Here is a 21,149-nt window from a genome sequence, read left to right on the forward strand (position 1 = left end):
GAGCAGATGACCTTCATTTATGCCGTATTTGTCATCCTCCAGTGTGAAATGAGCATTACAGTTAATATTCCAGGCGGGAATATGTGAAGGCGGCTAAACGAGTCACACGAAGCCACAGTTTAATGCCGTTAAATAATGCATCAATACACGCCTAACAAACAAAGAAAATCCAAATTAACAACAGAGAAGAATACTTTATAATAATCTGTCACGCATTTTACTGGGTCTACTTTGTGAAGTGCAGTGTTGCTGTACTGATGCAGGCAATGCCCGGCCTTCCCCTAAAATGACACAAAAGGTTGTCATTTAACCCTCCTGTTACCTTTCGGGTCAATTCGACCCCATTCAATGTTTAACGTCGGTGTTCTTTGGGGTCAATTTGACCCCAGGCTGTTTTTCACTGTGTCAAACATATAAGAAATATCAACTTTTTAATATATTTAAAGGGCTATTTAGGTAGTCAACAAACAAACATAAAGTACCTCACACTTAAACTTGGGGAAACAATATTAATTCTAATAATTTTCTGGAGGTTTTAATTGCTGGGGTCAAATTGACCCCGAGGGTAAAATATGTCAGTAAATGTGAAGGTGACAGGAGGGTTAAGCGGCTACATTAGAAGAAATAATTCTGATGTACATCTATTGGAATAATGAAAAAAATACTAATGCATCTCCCGTAAAAAAAAAAGATTACGTTTCCTATAAATCGGTTTACGTCGGGCCTCTGTTGATCCGGTATCATCACTGTTAGCATAAAGCTATTAGATTAAAATGGTTTAGCCGCGTAAGCTGCAGTGCGTACAGTAAATGCAGCGAGGTCGGCCGGGAAGAGGGCGGCGAAGAGTCACCGAGAGCGTCACACTTTCGACAGTTCATTCACTTCCTCAAGTTTAAACTAAATGACACCAGCAAAGTTTGGTTGCATGGGAGTCAGAACGTTCGACTCGATCGGGGGGGGGGCGGAGCCACGCTACCTTTCGGGCAGATGTCGGTGCAGGGGATGCACATTTTGATGCGGTTCTCCTCCACCTCCATCTTGTTGCTGGGACACGCTCGGACACACGAGCTGTGGTCCACCACGAAATTATCTGCCGGCGGGACAGAAGGAGTGTTAGTCGAGATGCTGCGAGGACATCACGTCACAGACATCAACGGGTAGACTCCTCCAAACCCCTCTAATGGAGAGAAATTGATTGTATTTTAATCACGTTTGAATAATGATCAAAACTAATGGTCTAGGGCTTCATTGCTGAGGAAAAGTAATGAATCAAATTAGTACTTGGGCGCGGCGCTGGTAAAATGCGTCTGCTGTTTGCTCATTTGATAATCAGTGGGACTTGAATATGCAATCTGTTGATGTAGCTTGACTTTTAATGTGCGCTCGCTGAATCACTGCAGCACTCGGACTCCGTATATGTGAGGGGAAGAACGACAATTTGCTTTCTTTTCAGCCGCCAGAAGCCGAAAACAGACGGCGGGAGCGATTCATCTCGACTTGGAATGCTTGTCCGGGATCTTATTTCTTATTTCGGGATAGATAAGAGGCTAAACTCCTTCTTCAATGGACCCCAGCGCACAGTCTACACAGCTTCATCACGGTGAGCATCTTGTGGTGTTGCGCAACACATGGCAGACTCACGTGGGCATTTCTTGACACAGAAGGCTCCATAGGTGTACTTGGCTCTGGGGTTGTGCTCCAGCTGGAAAGACGTGGGGTTGTACACGAACGGCTGAGGGCACTGGGTCACGCACGCTCCGCTGTCGTTGAAATTGGTGCAGGCCTGCAGGCGGAGGATGAAGGTTCGCAATTTCCACATATTAGTCACACCGCGAGTGAAGAAAGTATTACGGCCGCATTTCATTTTTTTTCTTTCTCCGACGCGTGAAAACGCAGCCTCCCCCCCCCCCCTTTTTTTGTCTCTCCGGACGCCCGAATACGGGAGAAATTGGAGCCATCGATCCACGTCCGGGATGTAAACGGTGAAATTTTTTCCTCATAAACCCGCTAAGTGTTTTGTCGTCCGTGGCCACGGGCTGAAACGGCGTGTAATTGAATTGGATGAGCCGGTCCTGTGAATTACAACGACAATATCGTCTCCGTCAGCGTGCACCAGTCTGCAAAACAGGAAGAAGTTGAGGTGATAAAAGGGCGGCTAATTGAAACACTGAATCACCAATTTGCTCTTTTGAAGAGCGCACGCCCTGGAAGACTATTTACGGCCCGCCTGTAAAACGACAAACAATTCATCAGCCGGTAAACAAAGTGGATCATTTTCAGGCCGGCTGATAAACAGATGGAGGGATGGAGGGATGACGACGAGGGGACGAGGTCACCGCTTTTCGTTGTCCTCGGGAGAGAAATAGATGGAGGAGGCGAGAAAGTTTTGAAAGGAAAGCAGCGGTGTTATAAACAGGGCGGCGTCGGCACTGTGTGTGTGTGTGTGTGTGTGTGTGACATACGAAGCAGTCCGTGTCCTTGGGGCCCGAGCAGCCGCCGGCACACTCCCGATGGCAGCAGTCGCTGACGTAAGGCCCGAAGCATCGACCGTCACACTGCTCCGCACACACCGTCTTCGTCACTGCCCGGGGAAGCGAAGGAGACAGAAACGTAAAAAGGTCTGACAGAGACACACACACACACACACACACACACAGACCTCCCTCTCGCATACAAACATCAACCCGACCCGGAACGCGGGCAGAAACAAATGAGGGGCCTTCAGCGAGCTAAAAGGTCAGACGAGCGGGGTCGTGACCCTCTGTCTCCCCTTTCAACAGCTGCTCTGGAGGTGCCCTTGAACCAGCGCCCGGGTCCTCCTTCGCCGGACTGAACTCATTTGTCTTTTCTCTGAATAAAGATCCACCGATTCATCATCATCATACCCGCGTTTTTTTTTCCGGGTTGGCCAAAGAACACCTTCCAACTGTGCTGATAATCCCCAGAGAGCCTGGCTTGTCTTTGTCGTTGCTATGCCAACTCTCGTGGTACCCAGAGAACTATTAACTCTTTTTTTTCTCATGCTGCATTCCCATCGCCAAACTATCGAAGAGAAGAAAAAAAGCGAGCCGTATTCGCCGGTATTATTAGCAGAGTACAAACACTTGGCGGCGGTTTTGCACCTATTGCATCAAAGTAGCTCCGAGAGAACAGCCGCCCACGCGATACGGGCCGAGGAGGAGACGCAGCAGCCAGCGAGTCAGCAGGAGCTCGAAGCCGAGGCATTAGAAACTGCTCACGCTCTACTATGTTGGGAACATAATGATGCAGTCGTGAACAAAACAACAAGGCCCCGTCGTCTATTAGTCCGTGTTAGTCTGACGAAAACAGGCCAGTTCCTCTCCGGGTTCTAACTGCAATTAAACTGAGAAGCGACGTTTTTTCTTCCCTCTCGGCTTCATCGTTTTTTACTTCCACGTCATCACTTTTGGGTTTTATTTCCGAGAACTCCGCTCAACGCAGCTGCGTAGAAAGCCGTAAACAATGTGGAAGATGTATTTGCTTTTCGCATTCATCATTGAATTCATGCCTTTGAGCTCAAATGAAGAAGTTTTGTTTTTTAAACAGCCCAAACATATGCCATCTGTGTCAACAGATTAGAGCGATATAGATTATTTTCAAGCAAGCTTTCTCTCACCACCCAGTAAATACAGTGGGATACACTGCCTTCGGTTAACGGGCAGAATTTCATAAGACAAGAATATGCATTTAAAGAAATAATACAAGTTAAAGCTGAAAGAAACATCTAATGATGTAATAAACATGTTATTCTGAGACTGAGATGACTGATATCAGCCGGGCAAACATTTTTTTTCCCTCCAAAATGTTGAACTATTCCTTCAAGTAAGTATCTGTGATGCCCTTTTAGCCCCCCTCTGCGGGGTAACTGTGTGTGTGTGTGTGTGTGTGCATACTCACAGGTTTGACACTGGTCTTCCTGATGGCCCCAGCAGCGTCCGTTACATGACCGATGACAGCGTCTGCCTGCAGAACACACACACACACACACACACACACACACACACACACACACACACACACACACACACACACACACACACACACACACACACACACACACACACACACACACACACACACACACACACACACACACACACACACACACACACACACACACACACACAGCACTTCAGACAACTCCTCAGCAAACTTAAGATGTAGTTCTAACACAAACACAGCCCCCTCACATGACAAACGCCTCAAAAGTGACACCCTTAAAACTTCCCCCTCCTCCTGACGGATCCGTCGAGTCTCCTACGCTCACCCGACAATAGACCCGCAGCCGTCGTGGTCGACTTGTGGCCTGTGGTAAACGCAAGTGTGAGAGACGGGCTTCGACTCCCTTTCCATCAGGCGCTGGCACCGGCAAAGTGGGAGCTGACAGAGCACTAACAGCCCTCGCCTGCCAGTGGCCCATCATCAAGACTTAATTGACGATCCGGGTTAATTGCAGAGCGAGTGGAGGAGCGCGGCGGCCCCATCAACCACTCCCACTGCGGAGTTGTTAATGTTAAGTACCAACCAAAGGGCCCCAATTTGGAAACCGTAACTCCCACTCGCTCTCTCTTGTCATTTTGTTTGGCCCACCTCCTCTGTTCTTTGCTGCTTTGCATCCTCCTCTTCCTCCATCAGCGCCGTTTCATCAACACAATGGCATTTCTATGACACACATTGTTCTTAAAGCTGTCTTTTAAAAACCCCCGTCATTTTCAGTCACCGGCTCGGCGGTAACCGCGCTGATGTCGCGAGAAAGGTCGCGGCGCCTCCTCGTCAGAGAAACGCAACACCCCCCCCCCCACCCCATCGTCTCGCGCCGGCTCTCCCTATTCACTCCGGGCAACAAAGAAACTTTCGTGATCTACGCTTCAGCCCGTCTCCTTCTTGAAAATTGGGGCGGCTGTAGCTCAGTGGGGTAAGGGGGTCGTCCTGCAACCCCGAGGTTGTCGGTTCGATCCCGGCTCTCCCCATTAGTTGCAAGTCGAAGTGTCCTTGAGCAAGGCACTGAACCCCCAGTTGCTTCCCGGGCGCATCACTGCAGCCCACTGCTCCTTAATCACTAAGGATGGGTTAAATGCAGAGAACTAATTTCCACTTGGGGATTAATAAAGTATATATCTATCTATCTAAATGAGGCTCCTTCACAAAATGTGCAGAAAAGTTTGAGCGAGTCGGTCGGCGTCAGAATGTCGGCCCGTTGTGTCCAAAAGCAGGGGATGGGGAGGCTGGGGGACCACGAGGAAAGAAAGAGAGAGAGGAGGGGGGGGGGGGCTTCAAACCAGTTGTCAGCTTCACTGAGATTTTTACAAAGGCGCGCAGCAGACAGCGGCTCCACGGGCCTCGCTGCAGAGCCACAATGGAAAGGTCCGCGAGTCGATCTAACACTTTGTGATTTGGCTTCCAAATAGCCGACGGGCAAACGGAATAAATAAAAAGAGATAGGGCACGACTGCTGTTGGTGGGGGGTGTGTGTGTGTGTGTGTGCAGCAGGTTGGAAGGAGAAAGAAGGATAATTTGATTCTCATCCAAAGTTCCTGGTTCCGCCGGTCCGCCCGCCCACGTGCGGGTATACTCACACCCGAGGTTGCTGTTGTTGGACGGCACCACCAGCAGCTCGGCCTGGGGGTTCTTGATAATGTCACGCCAGTGGATGGTGTCCGCGTGGCACAGGAATTTGTTCTGGTCGACGTAAACACCCCCATTCAGTATCTCTGCACGAGGAGAAAGAGACGGAAAGAAAAAAAGCAGACGGAGAGCAATGAGCACACAGGCGTTGGACACACAGCACATGGAGAAGATGGCAGGAAATCCACATTTCAAGGTGAACTCCCGGCGTTGCTCTCAAAGCATGAGCCGCATTAAGCGTTCCCTGAAGTCCATCTGAGCATGAAGATACATGTTGTTGACAAACGCACACAGTAACTCAGTGCCGCGTCCACGGACGATGATGTTTCATAAAGAGCGCACGGATCTCAGCGGCGCTTTCCCAAAAGGAGCAGCGAGCGGTGCGCCGGTAAGAACTCCTAATTATGAATCGAGTATTACAGAATGTCATTGAGCTCGAGAATTAATGAGTGTGGAAGCAGCGGATGCTTGTTGTGGTAATTAAAACTGAAACGTGAACACTGGAGCGGACACGTAGCTCTGCATGTTTATCCTCAATGAGGAGAATGTTCATTAAAGGGACTCCGAGTTTCTCTCAGAGGCTGAGAGCAGATGTATTAACACAGGACATTGATTCAAGGCTACCGAGTGAAGAAGAAGAAAAGAATTTTGGAACATGTTCTTATTGTGTCTCTCTCTCTTAACCCTCCTGTTACCTTCGGGCTAATTTGACCCCATTCAATGTTTAACCCTCCTGTTACCTTTATATTTACTGACATATTTTACCCTCAGGGTCAATTTGACCCCAGCAATTAAAACCTCCAGAAAATTATTAGAATTAATATTGTTTTTCAAGTTTAAGTGTGAGATACTTTATGTTTGTTTGTTGACTACCTAAATAGCCCTTTAAAGATATAAAAAAGTTGATATTTCTTATATGTTTGACACAGTGAAAAACAGCCTGGGGTCAAATTGACCCCAAAGAACACCGACGTTAAACATTGAATGGGGTCAAATTGACCCGAAGGTAACAGGAGGGTTAAAGGGGAGAGAGAGAGACAATATGGGGTGTCAGCTCTCTTGACCTCCTCCGCAGCGACAAAGGCGGATTCCTCGTCCCGCATCCGCTTAATGGCAAAAATATGTTTCTAATCGAGGACCGGCGCCCTCAACAGATGCCTGAGCGTGGAGTACGATAGCCAATTCTAATCCCTTCTCCCTGTTATTAATCCAGGATTTGGACATGGACGCAGAATGAATTGATGCTGGAGTAATCCCCCGCCGTCCCGAGCCCTGACCCGGGGCAGAAGAGAAACAACAGCCCCTCCTCCTCCCCATCAGCGTCTCTCTGGGACACCAGCTGTGTTATTTAACCCAGTTGAGGGATTTAGATACAATCACCTTGCATCCCCCCGGTCTCCTTGAATGTGAAGTAGCGCCGGATTCGGTGAAAAGTACTTGTCGTAATAAATTAAATTCTGATATATATATAGAGAGAGGGAGAGAGAGAAAAAAGTAACAATGTGTTTCAAATCGGGGGCCGGATTAGCCAAAGGTAAAGAAGGATATTATCTCCCCGGGCCGATTATTAACAGCGTGTGAGTTATTCGGACGATTCAGGAACGCAGGAAGCTAATCATGAGCATCCGACACCCTGATTAAAGGAGTGGGCCTTGGTGGAGACGGGGACATTTATTCAAAGCCCTCTTAGAGGTGACACGGCGCTCCGTCTGCCTGCTGAATGGCCTACAGCCGCGGCTTCATGTAATCATGTTCCCGTCACAATGGACGATTTATCACGCGCTGTTTTACATTCATGGGTGGTGAAGAAGAAGAAGAAGAAGAAGAAGAAGAAGAAGAAGAAGAAGAAGAAGAAGAAGAAGAAGAAGAAGAAGAAGAAGAAGAAGGGCTGCCACGCTTCAGTTAAATAACGTGGAGCGCACTGTCAGCGTGCTTTGATGTTGTTTAAAAAAAAAGTACTGGTCATAAATTAGCATCAGCGGACGGATTTATGACAGTTTAAAGATGTCCTGAATAAGCATATAACGATCTACAGGAGATGTGACCGCGTGTGTGTTTATGTGTGTGTTCTGGCAAGAAAAATATGCTGACTAATTTGAACAGTTTGGGCCAAACAGGGGAAAGAAATATATTTTATTTTAATACTTTTTATAAACCTTAAAAAACGTGTTATATACATAAAGACAATGTCTTCATCTAAGCCACATGTGTCACATTCGCGGCCCGTGGGCCACATCCGGCCCGCCACGTCACTTTATGTGGCCCGTGACGGCCTGAAATAAATATGATGCCTTTTCTTAAAAAAGGGAAGAAAAACAATCCTGTGCTTTTATTTTGAAGGTCATTTTTTCAGCAGCGGAGTGCACGCACGTGCTTGTGCACGCGCGTGCATGTGTGTGTGTGTGTTTGTTTAACCACATTGACTTTGTATTAACAAACATCCCCAGTTCCCCTATTATGAATTCCTCCATCAGGTCTACGTCAGTGGTCACTAAGGTTGAAGTGAGTGCTGCTTCATGTTGTTCAGTATTTATAATATAGTCAGAAGAAAAGTTAATGTTGAATATGTGAATCTTTTTTAATTACACTTTGTTTAATTCATTTAGAGTTTGTGTATAAAAGCTGCTCCTCAAGACTCTGACTTGTGAAGCAGCTTTATGTGTCAGAGTCAGTGAGTGAGCCATGAATTACATCTTTTAGGCTTTTTAAAACTACTTCTCACCAGACTGTTTTATTTCATGTTTATGCATGAAAGCACCGTTTAGTATTTTTTTAAGTCTGAAGTTACTGAAAAGTTATTTATTTTGTATTACATTGTGTCCTTAAGATTCACTCGTTGGTTCATAATTGACTGTAAAAGGGAATATTAATAACTAGATTGTGTTGTGCATACTGTGATATTCTGAACTCTCAGGTTCAAACTGCACCATCTTTTTATTAAATACATTTGAGAAGTTGAAAATGTTCCTCGATTTAGGTCTCAGCTTGTCATTCAGGGGTGATAGTGCGTCCCATAGCCAGTGGAGAACCACTACCCAGACCAGAGGAGAACCACTACCCAGACCAGAGGAGAACCACTACCCAGACCAGAGGAGAACCACTGCCCAGACCAGAGGAGAACCACTACCCAGACCAGAGGAGAACCACTACCCAGACCAGAGGAGAACCACTGCCCCAGACCAGAGGAGAACCACTACCCAGACCAGAGGAGAACCACTGCCCCAGACCAGAGGAAAACCACTACCCAGACCAGAGGAGAACCACTACCCCAGACCAGAGGAGAACCACTACCCAGACTTTACTAAACAAACCTTTAAAAGGTCCAATTTCTCAAAAAGAATTCTGGAGCCAGAAATCTCCGCCAAACTTTCCACTTCCATTCCTCTCTATATTCTGAAGGTTTTTATATGAGGGATTTGTTCACATATGTTTCACAGCATGATTTATACAACATTTCATCCCCAAAACACGATCAAATTGATTCCTTACGGCAGCTGACAGGACTTTATGATTCATGGGGTGATAAAAAAACGAGATATCGATAATCCCCTCTGTAAAAACCTTTGACTCCAATGCGCCAACAAGATGAAAACAAGAATGTTGGACGCATCGGGGCGACGAACGCCACACGGGCCGGCCCACCAGGCCAAAAACTTTTGGGGTGGCGACAAAAATAACACATGGCACATTTTTTGAAGTAATAATTTCTACATTTGAAGCCACGAGAGATTTTAAAAAATCAATGTTTGCTCTTTTATGGGGCGGCCATCTTTCGGTTCAATCCGCCCAGCACTGTCACAAATGCTCTTTTAAGTGCTCGTGTCCAGACCCCCGCTGTGATCAGTGGAGGAGAAGATGACGAGGAGGAGATGTTTATCATTTCAAACTGAATATATTCACGAATGACTTCATGTCTTTCCTGCACGTCATCGTCACTCGCTGCAACTAAAGGGCGCCGCAAGCTATTTGGAAAAAAATCCGAAAAAAATCAATGTCAGCCATTTACAAAACAAACAAATTAATAAATGAAACCCAGATACTCGACATCAAGCGGCCCTCTTCTCCTAATAACAAACAGCAAATCACATTTGAACCTTTTTAGCCAATTCTACACTGGAAAGTACCATTTATTTCAGTAAGAATGGGGGTGAGTTAAACGATGCCAAGAGGCTACGCATGACATGACGTATGATACAAAGCAGATCGGCCATACGGGGGTTAACGCACTGCTACCCTTGACATCTAAAGCTTTAATGAACACATGAACAATTCAACTTAAATATCATAATCATTCTCCCCTTCCCTGCAGCTGAGAACAGACTGTATTTTTCCAGACCTTTATATTCTTACCATCCAAATCGACAAATATCACCAATATAACTCTGATGGTTTGCCAATTATAACGTTGTGGAACACAAATAAATTACACAACTGAAACTACCTTGTGTGCATGTTGCCATTAAAGTTGATGAATTAACCAATTTAAAGGCAGAACATTGGTCTGGAATGAACGAGGTAACGCTTGAGCAAATCTGATTATGATGGGGAATGGAGTAAGCAAGTAACCTTTTCATACCCCTCGTGTTTCCATTTCAGTCTCTCGCTTTTTTTTCTACATCACTGACATCAGAAGCACCTCGTAGCAAAGAGACTCAGAGTGCCGTGACAACACTCCTGCGACACTCCGACGATTCTGTCGAGGCGTAAAAACAAAACAAAAGGGCCACCAATTTGGCCAGGAGCGTTTAAAAAAAGAAAAAAGGAGCTTCGGAGAGCTGTGAGATTCCTCGGGATTATGTTGTTGTCTTGTCGCGAGTAGAGAACCGGCCAATCGGTGCGCAGATTGTTAAGGAAGTAAAAATTAGCCCCGTGCCAGGTCGTCTTTGCCAGCCAATTAAGTTCATTTTACTGTCGCTCAGCAGAGCGGAGAGACCCTCGTTTGGAGCGGTTTCTAGGCGATGATGGCCCCCGCACCAATCAGCGGCCAGAGCTCGATAGGGAGCCGGATGATGAGCTTCCATCAGTGCTGCTAGCCTCTTGTCCCACATCCCTTCCTCCTCCTAATTATGTAATTATGTTGATGAATAAGGCCGTAACGGGGATCCGTCCTCGGCTGATGAGACGCCCTCATTGTCACGTATCGCACAACTCAAGCGGAGCCCAAACCACTCTGCTCTTTTTCATCAGGATCATCTCAGTCCCCCCCCCCCCCCCCAACTCACCCATCCCGCCCGCATCCAATGCACTTGCTCACTCCGGTGACGGGCTGACTTGCTGAGCGCGGAGGAACAGCGGACAGTCGAGATGATCGCTCTTACCCCCTCCTCCACGGTCGAGGTGCCCCTCTTTTTTTTTTCTTGAGCCACGCACTTCCGAAGAAAAAAAAAAGCTCAGGATTTGCCCTCATCTCAAATGAAAAAAGACATTAAAAAATCTCCCTCCGATGAACAGCCAAAAAGCCTCTCGGAGCTCGGCCGCATCAAGTCGACAAAGCCTGCTAATTGTAGGCTGAGCATGGGAGCTAAGCCGAGGCTTTACCTTTTAAATGCCAATTAATCTCCCAGTGCCCGGGAGAGAAGATGCAGACGGCACCAACGGAGGCTCCACCCCCTTTTATTGTGTGTGTCATTAATATGTTTCCCTTTAAAATAAAAAAGAAAGTCAGACGCTTCTTCTTCATCGCAATTCCTTCAAGATCTCCATCGTCGTGACATTAACGAGAAGTCGTTTAAAAAGGTCACTTTCTTCTTCATACCTATCGTTTCATGCTATAAATAGATGTAAAAGATTTGGGCTTTATTTGAGACGCGCTCGCATTAGAGACAGGCCTCCGCTCTCTATTGCATCCTATTTGTTTTCTGATCCGCTTCCATTTTGATGAGCTATTTCTGCTCTTAACACAATCTCAGCAGCTCCTCCGTGTTATTGCTAAATACGGGAGATTGCACGTGAATTTGAAATAAATCAAACCTTTTCTCGTCCGTCCCGTTTCTGTCGGCGTTGAGCTGCCGTCAATAAATCTGCTCACGTTTCACATTAAAATGCCTTTCAGTGGCTCAGGGGCATGAACCTCTTCCAAATACAAAGAAACAGCTTCCACACACACACTAAGTGCTCCATTTAATGATGTGCCATGCAGCTTTTGCCCATAGAATACCTTTTTTGGGGCGTAGGCATACTGAATCAACCCCTGTGTAAATGATCCATACACTTAAAGGATTTTAGCTCAACAGCTCTCAGCTCTCAGCCGGGTCTCGACTTTTGACATCTGCAGGGTGAGTTTCATGAAACTGACACAAAAGATTGGCAGAAAGAATAAGTTACGAGTGAAAATGGTCATTGTTATGGTTTAAAAAAGGCAGACCGAGCGCTCGGTCATGCACGAATACGGTGTTGGCAACGTGGTTGAAATTGAATTCACCACATCAGTAAAGTCATCCGGCCACTTTTTTTTCTTATTGTGAAAAGCCAGCACGCCAAGGGCATTGTTGGGAGTTTTTTTTGGCGGAATTTTACGGGATGTGTGTAAACTCTTTTGCAGTCGTTTGCATGCATGAGTCGCCGGCGCTCCGCGGACAGCTGGCGGGACAGAAGGTGCCGAAACTGGGCGGATGATACAAATTGCCTTCATTTTCTTAAGAGTGCGAGCCTCTTCGGGGGAAACGCCGACGAACACGACACAACGGCAACGCGTCTGTAACGACCGAGTGAGGTTGGGGAGAGAAAGAGAGTTTCTTTCTGCCGTCCCGAGCAACATTTTCTATCCCCTCCCCCTCCGGTTCCTCCTGCTCGTGCAAAAAAAGAAAGAAAGAAGAAGTCTATTTCACCTTATGGCCCATAATGCACCAGCACACTTGAGCAGGAGCAGAACAAAGAGGGGTCTTGAAACAAAAGACGCGTGCATGCGAGCTATTCCCGGTAGGAGCACGTTTCGGTGCGAACAAATGGGACGGTTAATTGGTGCTCCGGGTCTGTGTATCGAGAAACCTGTGATTAAAACAAAGTTGCGTGATTCCTCTCCGAGGCCAAATTACAGCGGGTCTAAGAAACCCGACGATTTGAGGTACGACTTGCCTGGAAAACAAGTCGGTCTCTCGGGGGAAACCCGCTGTGTGTAATTGTGAAGCGCTCCACTGTACAGTGCCTCCGAGCATGTTGACTCTAAAGAGGGGAGGGAAAAGAGTGACGAAGAAGAAGAGGAAGAAAACACACAGAGCCTGTTGAGAAAGTAGCGACTTAAGCGAAAACGACTTCTCAAATCCCATGAATAACTGTTAAGTCTCCAGACTGCAAACAAGCCGCTGGTAGATAAATGGCTGCGGATCGCCGAGATAATAAGAGGCGGAAAACGGCGACTAGTTTGCCTTCCGGGGCGTGAAAAAAGCAAAGCGTCAGCAGAAGGGCGTCTGTTCGGAATGCGAGAGCCCAAAAAACGACAAAACTTTTTCAAAGTGGGCAGCAAGTGGCGTTTCCCGGTCTCATTTATCCAAAGGCCTGAATTACTCCCACACCTAAAAAGGGTGTGCTGCAGTTAATAAATGACATAACCCTCGCGAGCGAGGTCCACCGCGGCTCGGGGTGTGTGTGTGTGGGAGTGTGTGTGTGTGTGTGTCTCTGACTTGAGGAGAACTTATCCGATCTCTCCGTGGCAAAGCGGAGGTGGGTCTCCAGAGTCCCGTTTCCCCACTTCACCGTTATTAGCTCTGCCAGCCAAAGAGATATTGTGCCGGGTGACAAATGGGAGAGGACAGTGTGCGGGGGAGGTCCCCTCCATCTTTCCCGCTGCTGCTTCTCCAACCCCCCCCCCCCCCCTTCCACCTCCACCATCGCATTCTGGAGCGCCGCCGCCGCCGCGTCCTGCCCGATGACCATAATTGTGTTTTAAAGCCCCTGATTAAATTTCTCAGTCTCGAATGATATTGTTTTGCGATGAATCCTTATGAAAAATGCTCGGCGTTGGGAGATTACGGAGGCTGTGTGGCTGCTGGAGGAGGCAGCCAAAAAGGTGGAGGCGGAGATGACGTCTTTGTTTTTTTCTACTTAGATTCAATGGATGCTAAATGAATCCCTGCCGTCCGCCCGTCACAGGCATAAAAAGCTCCCGTTGTACTTTAAGGCATCACGAGAAGCAGCATCAGATATACAAATACAACTTGTGCCTGTCCCTCTCCCCTCACAGTACTTTTTCTCTCCCTATTTTTTTTAGAGGTGACACAAAATGCAATCAGGGCGAATGAGAAGCCAGCAAATTCAATGATGGAGGCAAATGAAAATGGAGACTCTGCACTTAAGGCGGGATGGGCTCACGGCCCTAATAAGCCCTCTTCTGTCACCGCTTCCCTGCATCTAAATTAACAAGAGGCCCTCCAATCAGCGGCGGGCAAACAAAAGAGCCGGCCAAAGAGACGAGGGCGCCGCTGAATACCAAGCGGCGGCGTGGAGTTTTCTTTTGTTTTGCCGGGGGAGATTAGTGGAGCATCTGTTATTTGCCAAGAGGCATTATCACATGTGTGTTTACAAGCACTCTCATTTCCACTTGTGCTCTTTTGGGAACATCGGGCTAACTTTGAAAATCAATTAAAAGCCACCGAGCTTCAAAAAGAAACACATCTGCTAAATTACTTTTTACCGGTCATGTGTTTTTGAAGTTTCACCGTGAGCTTTTTTCCGGCGACCCGAGGGTCAATGGATCACCGGAGAGCCGTCAAGATAGTGGAACAGTGGACAGTGAAATATCAGCTGGGATTCAGCGGCCAGGAAAAGTTACTTTCACACACACACACACACATACATACACACATATACAACGTGCATTTTCTAATTAAAATCAGACTCAGTGGATATTTTCATGGACCCAAAATGCTTCAGAAGTGTCGAACACGAAGCTCGCCCCTCTACATTAAAATTGACACCTACAATGGGCTAAATGGGCAATTTGTCACACTTTCCGGGAACAGAGCGGCAGCACTCATCCCTCCACTTGGGTAATTTGGGACACACGGACACACACACACACACACACACACACACACACCGGCAAATCAACTGTGACTGGTAAATTGCCTCCATCTGGCTTCCGCAGTATATTTAGCGTGCGGTGTGGCGAGCCGGTCCGGCTCCAGCCCTCCCTGTTCCCGACTGTGCCGCGGGCTTTTCGAGGCGTCCTCCGCCGACGCAGAGGATGGACTTATGAATCAGTGGCAATGATTGCCGATGCTCGACACTCTGATGGATATGCAGTTGCGGGGGGGGGGGGGGGGGGAGGATTACGAGGCAGATCTCAAGAGGGCCTCGGACGGAGCCGCGCCACTTTAAACATAATGAACCCCCGAAAAATGTCATTAAAAACCAGACAAAGTCAAGCAGCTTGCAGACGGCGGCGAGAGGATTAGGACTTCGAATTGCACACGCACCAACGCCGTCCGTTCCCCCCCCCCCCCCTCTTTTTTTGGGCAGATCGTCCACTTCCTGACCTCCGAGCCTCCATCGTAAAAAAAAACTCCAAATCACGGGGTTTGAGCTATTCGGAGACGGAGAGTATTTGAGGGCCGTTTTCTGTCAGGTGTCCGGGCGGCTCAGTTAGCCGAGGTCAGCTAACGGAAGTGAACCCTAGAAACAAAGGAGGTGCTCGGGGGACTATTACCATCCCATTGGAGACCCTCGCTGACATGCCTCAGCCACTAATGGAGACAAACCCGAAGCTCCCCCGCGGGGTCTTCTCGCCAGATGATTTAAAACGAAAATGGCCGACAGAGCGACTGACGTAACCGAGCACGCGTCTCCCATGACAACGACTTCTTGGCGCAGCGGTGTGGAGAAAAAGTCAGATATGGCGTCCCGCCGTTCGTCAACGGACGGCGCCTTTCTTTCACGAGAAGCTCCTCGCCGCGTTTTCTCGTCTCTTCAGAAGACGCCGAGCGACAACGGGTCGCGGGGCTATTTATTAAAAAACATTTTTACGGCTACCTCGATCCACAAAGACGCGGCTGAGCATGAACGTTCATCTGAGACGCGTCTTCGGGTACTCATTTGGGTTTCTTTGGTGTTTTTCCACACTACGGGGGGAAAAAGGGGGGGAGGGGGGGGGGGGTGAAGATGAAAGAGGGGACGAGAAAGAAGGAGGAGAAGAACAAAAATAAAAGCGAAACTTCATTTCACGCGCAGACAGAGAGGGGCTCGATCGCCTTCGTACATCCACGACTGCAGCACTTTCTGGAGGAGAGGAGCGGCGTTTGAAGCTGGGAGATATGTTTTAATCATTTGGCGCCTTAATGATGACACTGAATTCATTATTAATGGGCCCCGTCCCTCGGCTCTCCCTCTTCCACAGAACAGTCCGGTGTGAGAGTGGGTATATTAGCATTGGCCGCTTTTGCTCCATTTGATCGTTCTGTAATTACACCACTTTTTGGAGATCAGACTACAAGCTTCGTGTTAAATAGAGAGGCCCTGGAAGTTGTTCTTTCTTCTATACAAATCTTACACACAATTACTATGGCTACTCCCCTCCCCCTTTCTCTTTTATTTAACAAAGAGGGAATGTGAATTTTCTTTTTCTCAAACCCAACTGTATGAGATGTATTCATATGGCCAGATGGCTCGTAAGTGTTGATTTAAGAAGTGTGGGAGGGGTAACAATGGCAATGCATGCGAGATGTAGGATTCTCCTTTCAGGTGTAATATCTTTGATGATGGATCTTTATTCTCTCCGCCGAGGGGTTTGCTGTACAGATCTTATTCTGAATCTAACGCTTTCGACAATGTATTTTCTTTTTAACATTTTCAAATGAAATATTTACTCCCGACATATTCGCGGGGCGACATAAAACCGCGTGGCGCGCGCGTCTATCCTAATCACTTCACGGCGAGATACCAGTGCGATCTGCTCACTTTCACCGCGAGGAAAAAACGATTTCACCGCGCATAATAACCGCGAGCCGGAAAATCAATCGGCATGCCCCGAAAATGAAAATGCACATGGGGTTAATTAGAATTAAGTTCGTTAATTAATTCATCTCAACGGCAACCGCAGTTGGTAATTTGGCCTAAACACATTTAAAACACTCGCAGAAGATGCGGCAATTAGCGAGACAGACCGCGGTTAATGATTAGCTTGAAACTGTTAGGGGGGGGGGGGGGGTGCTGAGAGGTCGTGAAACCACGGCAGTGTCACCACGGTCCCAGTGAGCATTAAGGAAAGCAGGTGAGAGAGGCAGGGAGGTGATATCGGAGAATAAAATGGGTTATGTCATTTGCTTTCTGCACACGAGCACGTGGAGTAGAAGGGGGGCAGAGAGAGGGGGGGGGGGGCACTTCTGCCAGATGGGAAGTTGGAGTCTGAGCTCTCTTTGGGGCACACTGAGCCATTTGGCTCCCGTCCAAATGGGCAATTTCACAGGGTATAAAAGAAGGAGGAAAAAAGAGAAGAAAGATCACAAACAAAAGCAAAAGTTAAAGCGACGGAAGAGGGTGGAACTGGATGTGAAAAGCGTTTCATACACGCCAGCTCATCAGAGTCTTCTGGTTGGTTGTTATCGCCGCTGCAGCGCAGCATGGGATAATTAGCACTGCAGAGTCCATGTGTTGAATTCAACGCGTTCGCTGGGACTCCCGTCGCGCTGTGAATCCACGGAGGGATGAAGCAGCGGCGAAGCCGTTGTTTATTGTATTGTGCCCAGCGAGGAATGCTGAACATAGTCTCAGTCGGGCATGCAAAATTAATTAAAAGTGCATTTCGTCATACGATGAATCGAAGAAAAAGGGGCGTGGCATCATCGGAAAAGGCAAAACAGTTGAAAGTGAGAATTCCCTATTTTTCGAATGATCCATTTCATGTAAACACCTTTGTTCGACTATGTGCGGTCCGACTACGATCCTCTCACCTTGCCTGTGTATTTAAACCCTGTTCCTCTCATTCCCAGTGTGGCTTCGTACTGTTTGGTCCGCGTTTTTGTCGTCCTGTTAGTAGTTTGAAATTAAATATTGTTTTTTGTCGTTATGTCGGCATTTGGGTCCTCTCTCGCTGCGACATCCGTGACACATCGTGACAGTGAGGCCCCCGTACCCGAGGATGTGTTGAAAAACCCGAAGCTGAAGTCGATTCAGCAATAATAACGATCAAAACGGCCTCCTAAAATGTTTGAGCAAATATAAGCAAACACAACAAACACGCAAATAATGCTCTGGGTCCAAGTGCTTTGTGGTCTTGTCGTCGCCTTTGGTCTGCAAAGGGGCAGCAGGAAGAGAAAGAGTTCAGCATCAGGAGTCAGACATGAGTACAGCTCCTCTCAGGCCTCCCCGACTGTCGGAGGAGAGGCGCCCTCCTGCTTCACCGTCAGCATGCCCTTAAAACTCCCAGCAGTCCTTTATCGCCGTGTTCAGACTCCATAAAACGCTGCTTATTACACTAAATCTGTCATGTGCTTTAATACGGATCACAGTTTGATCCCCCGCCATCCATCACTTAAATACTACAGCAAAGTCAATGGCATCAGATGGTTTTCACTCATTGTGCCTGTGGACGCCCGGGATTTTTTTATAGGCGCTCGATTTCCATCCCCCCCCCCCCAAAAAGTCACACAGGGTGGTCAAGGACCGCAAGACACGTGACTCCTGTTTTACAATGACATTAATTTGGCTCCTCTGTGAAAGATTTGACATAGAAATGCCCAGAGGAGGAGGAGGAGGAGGAGGAGGAGGAGGAGAGGGCCAGAATGATGGAGGATGGATTGCAATGCCCACAGGAGAGCGGTGTAAAGCGGGCAGATCGATGCCAGAGAAGAAGCGGGTTTTTCGAGCACGTGCGGCCCCCGCACGGTCGGTCCGCGGCGGGATTGAGCCCGGTTTGTTACCTCGTCTCATCCTCTGGCACGCTCCCCCAATAAAATCAGAAAATGACTCATAAAGCGCGCCGCGTTTCATTTTAACGAACGACCTCCGACACCTCGGCGTGTACCGGGAGGACTGGCAGCGTTCGTCTTTGTTCTTCTTGGCTGCGCGGTGGAGGATGTACGCGTTTGGACTCGACTCTTCTCCCGTTGGCCACTTAGACTCAAGAAGACAAAAGACAACACCTGACTCCCGGCGGGATGGAGGAGCGATTTCTTTTAGCAGCTCAATCTGTGAGATATATGATCTCCCCAGTTATCTAGAGATAGCAGATAGGGGGAGATAGGATTCAGCAGGAGGACTCCGAGAAGATGTCAAAGCCTGCTGCAGAAGATAGTGTTGGCTGCTATTATTCTGACAGGAGTCGGAAGGTCACTCCACCAACAATGAGACTCCAAGATAAAGTAAACGCAGACAAAAGCTACACTTTACCGATTGTATCCACTTCAGCGTATTCTCAGATGTTACATAAAACATAGCACGAGCCCTTTTGAATATCCTACTCCATGAAAGAAGGCTGAGTTTCTGAGTGTGTAAACAACAAATGTAATTAATGGGAATAAATGTTTTCCGTAGATGTTCGATCTCTCCATATAGCAGCAGAGAAGATTCATTCGCAGCAGATACGCGGCATCAAAAGTTGAGTTCTAATATTGTGACTTGATTAAGAAGGCTCTAATAAAGCTGTACACGTGGGTGTGAAGACAAGTCAGACACGAGAACTCTGTGTGGAAATAGCAATGTTTGTTTTTGTGCGTACAATTTGATCCCTAGAGTTTACAAAAAGACAAATAAAATGAAACACTGGTGTATTTATAATTACACAATACCGCCTCCTTATCTATCTTCTCTTCTGAAGCCACAAGCTTCAACCTACATGGTGGAAGCTCTTTTAAAGGTTTTTGGACCCTCATTTTGCTGTGAGACACTTTTGAAAACAGAATTCAGGATCATTTGAGCCTTGAATGCACTTTGGGTGCAAATTTGCTGTGTTTTAAAAAAAAATCTTGAATTAATGTTTATTTTTCTGATATTTGACTTCTCGTGAGGTGTGAAACAACACTGCCTTGATGGAATTATCCCGGTTTGAGGTGGGTATATTGCAAACGCATTAATTTTCCTCCAATGATTTATCAAAATTACAATAAAATATATGTGATTTGATCAGGATTTCATCCACCAGAGAATATTGATATTTTGACCCCGAGTTATTGGATGTGCAGCGTGCCGCTATATGACTGGTGTGAACTCCCTCTGACCTGTGAGGTTGCGCAGGCCCAGCTGCCTCAGGCCGTAGTACCCGTCCCGCCTGTAGTTGAGGAAGATGGCCAGCGAGTAGCGCCCCTCGTACAGCTTGGTTCCCCGGACGATCCGCAGGTTCTCCAGCGGCAGGTAGTCGAACTGGTTGAGAGCCACCAACACGTAGCCGGTCACTTCTCTGATCGACTGCGTGACAAAAAAACAGAAGAATGGATATTGAATATGAGTTTGAGGCTCAGATTCCTGCTGCTGAGGCCAGTAAATATGATAAACAATGGGAAAAACGTTAGAAAATAAAGCACTTTCCATTAATGTATTCACAGTCAGTCTTGTTCAAACCATAGCATTTTGTTTTTTATTGCTTAACCCTAACCAGACTTCTCTATTATTGATCCAAACGTTGATAAAGGAGCAATCTGAAAACACGTGGTTTTGCACAGTCGTCCAATATGGACATTATTGTCTGGTAAAAAAGTTGGTAAAAAACAAACAACAAAAACACAACATGTAGTGGGAAACGGTGATATAACTTCAGTCTGCGATTCTAAATAGTTATTGGGTTTGAGCTAAACTGAATGTCCACCACGACCTCCAATGTCTGCCTCGTGGAACAGGCCGTAATGAATTATTCTCATTTTCGGTGCACAGAGCATGTTATTTGCATTTTGAAATGTCAAACTCATGAAAGATTTGGACACGGAGTCCAAAGTGGTTAAAATGTCAGCTCAATCGCAGACTGATTACACTTCCTCCTCTGATTACGATTTCTCAGCTGTTCTTTAAGGCTCGAGCGGCTGCGAAACGGGAAAATATGACATTTGTAAAGCCAATAAGCAATCCTACCTTTTAGAACAATATTTTTCAAATCAAGTATATTTGTGTTAATGGATTCCTCAGAGGTCTAAAACTAAAAACACACACACACACACATAAAAATGCAGAAGTTGAGAGCTTGAGTGTGTCGAGTGCCTTGCTGAAGAGCATGGCAGACCTCCACTATCTGCCTCATCGTGCATTAATTGACCTTCTCAAAAGTCACAACCAGTCTGGCTAATTACCTCGGTGTAATTCACTTGACGAGGCGAATTAATTCAACTGCGAAGTCGGGCCGAGCGACGGAGAACGTTCGAATGTCTTTTCTCAGAATTCGCCAGAAAAGTATCTAACGTCCTTCAAAAAATCAACCAGGAAAAGGTCGCCGATGGGATACAAAAAAAGTGCAACGGAAGGAATCTGAGAAAGAACCTCTTTCAGCCGACGGCCATATCCATCATTCTGGCAGCAGCGTTGCCACGGAGCTCGATGTGTGAATGCGCTTCTGTGTGCACGCGTGCTTATGTGTGTGTGCGTCTTCT

General features: G+C 47.1%; 1 protein-coding gene across 3 annotated transcripts in view; it reads right to left on the minus strand.

Annotated features, from left to right (window-relative positions):
• Positions 1-21,149, minus strand: part of LOC130204525 (receptor tyrosine-protein kinase erbB-4-like) — a 167,316-nt gene that overhangs the window by 47,523 nt on the left and 98,644 nt on the right. For all 3 annotated transcript variants that reach the window (XM_056431310.1, XM_056431311.1, XM_056431309.1), the window contains exons 3-8: positions 19,794-19,980; positions 5,598-5,732; positions 3,919-3,984; positions 2,463-2,581; positions 1,642-1,783; positions 977-1,090 (exon numbers count right to left, since the gene is read on the minus strand). In XM_056431310.1, the coding sequence (XP_056287285.1) occupies positions 977-1,090; positions 1,642-1,783; positions 2,463-2,581; positions 3,919-3,984; positions 5,598-5,732; positions 19,794-19,980 (763 nt within the window). The remainder of the gene's footprint in view (positions 1-976; positions 1,091-1,641; positions 1,784-2,462; positions 2,582-3,918; positions 3,985-5,597; positions 5,733-19,793; positions 19,981-21,149) is intronic.

The sequence above is a fragment of the Pseudoliparis swirei genome, chromosome 14, assembly GCF_029220125.1.
Source record: "Pseudoliparis swirei isolate HS2019 ecotype Mariana Trench chromosome 14, NWPU_hadal_v1, whole genome shotgun sequence".
Taxonomy (NCBI): domain Eukaryota; kingdom Metazoa; phylum Chordata; class Actinopteri; order Perciformes; family Liparidae; genus Pseudoliparis; species Pseudoliparis swirei.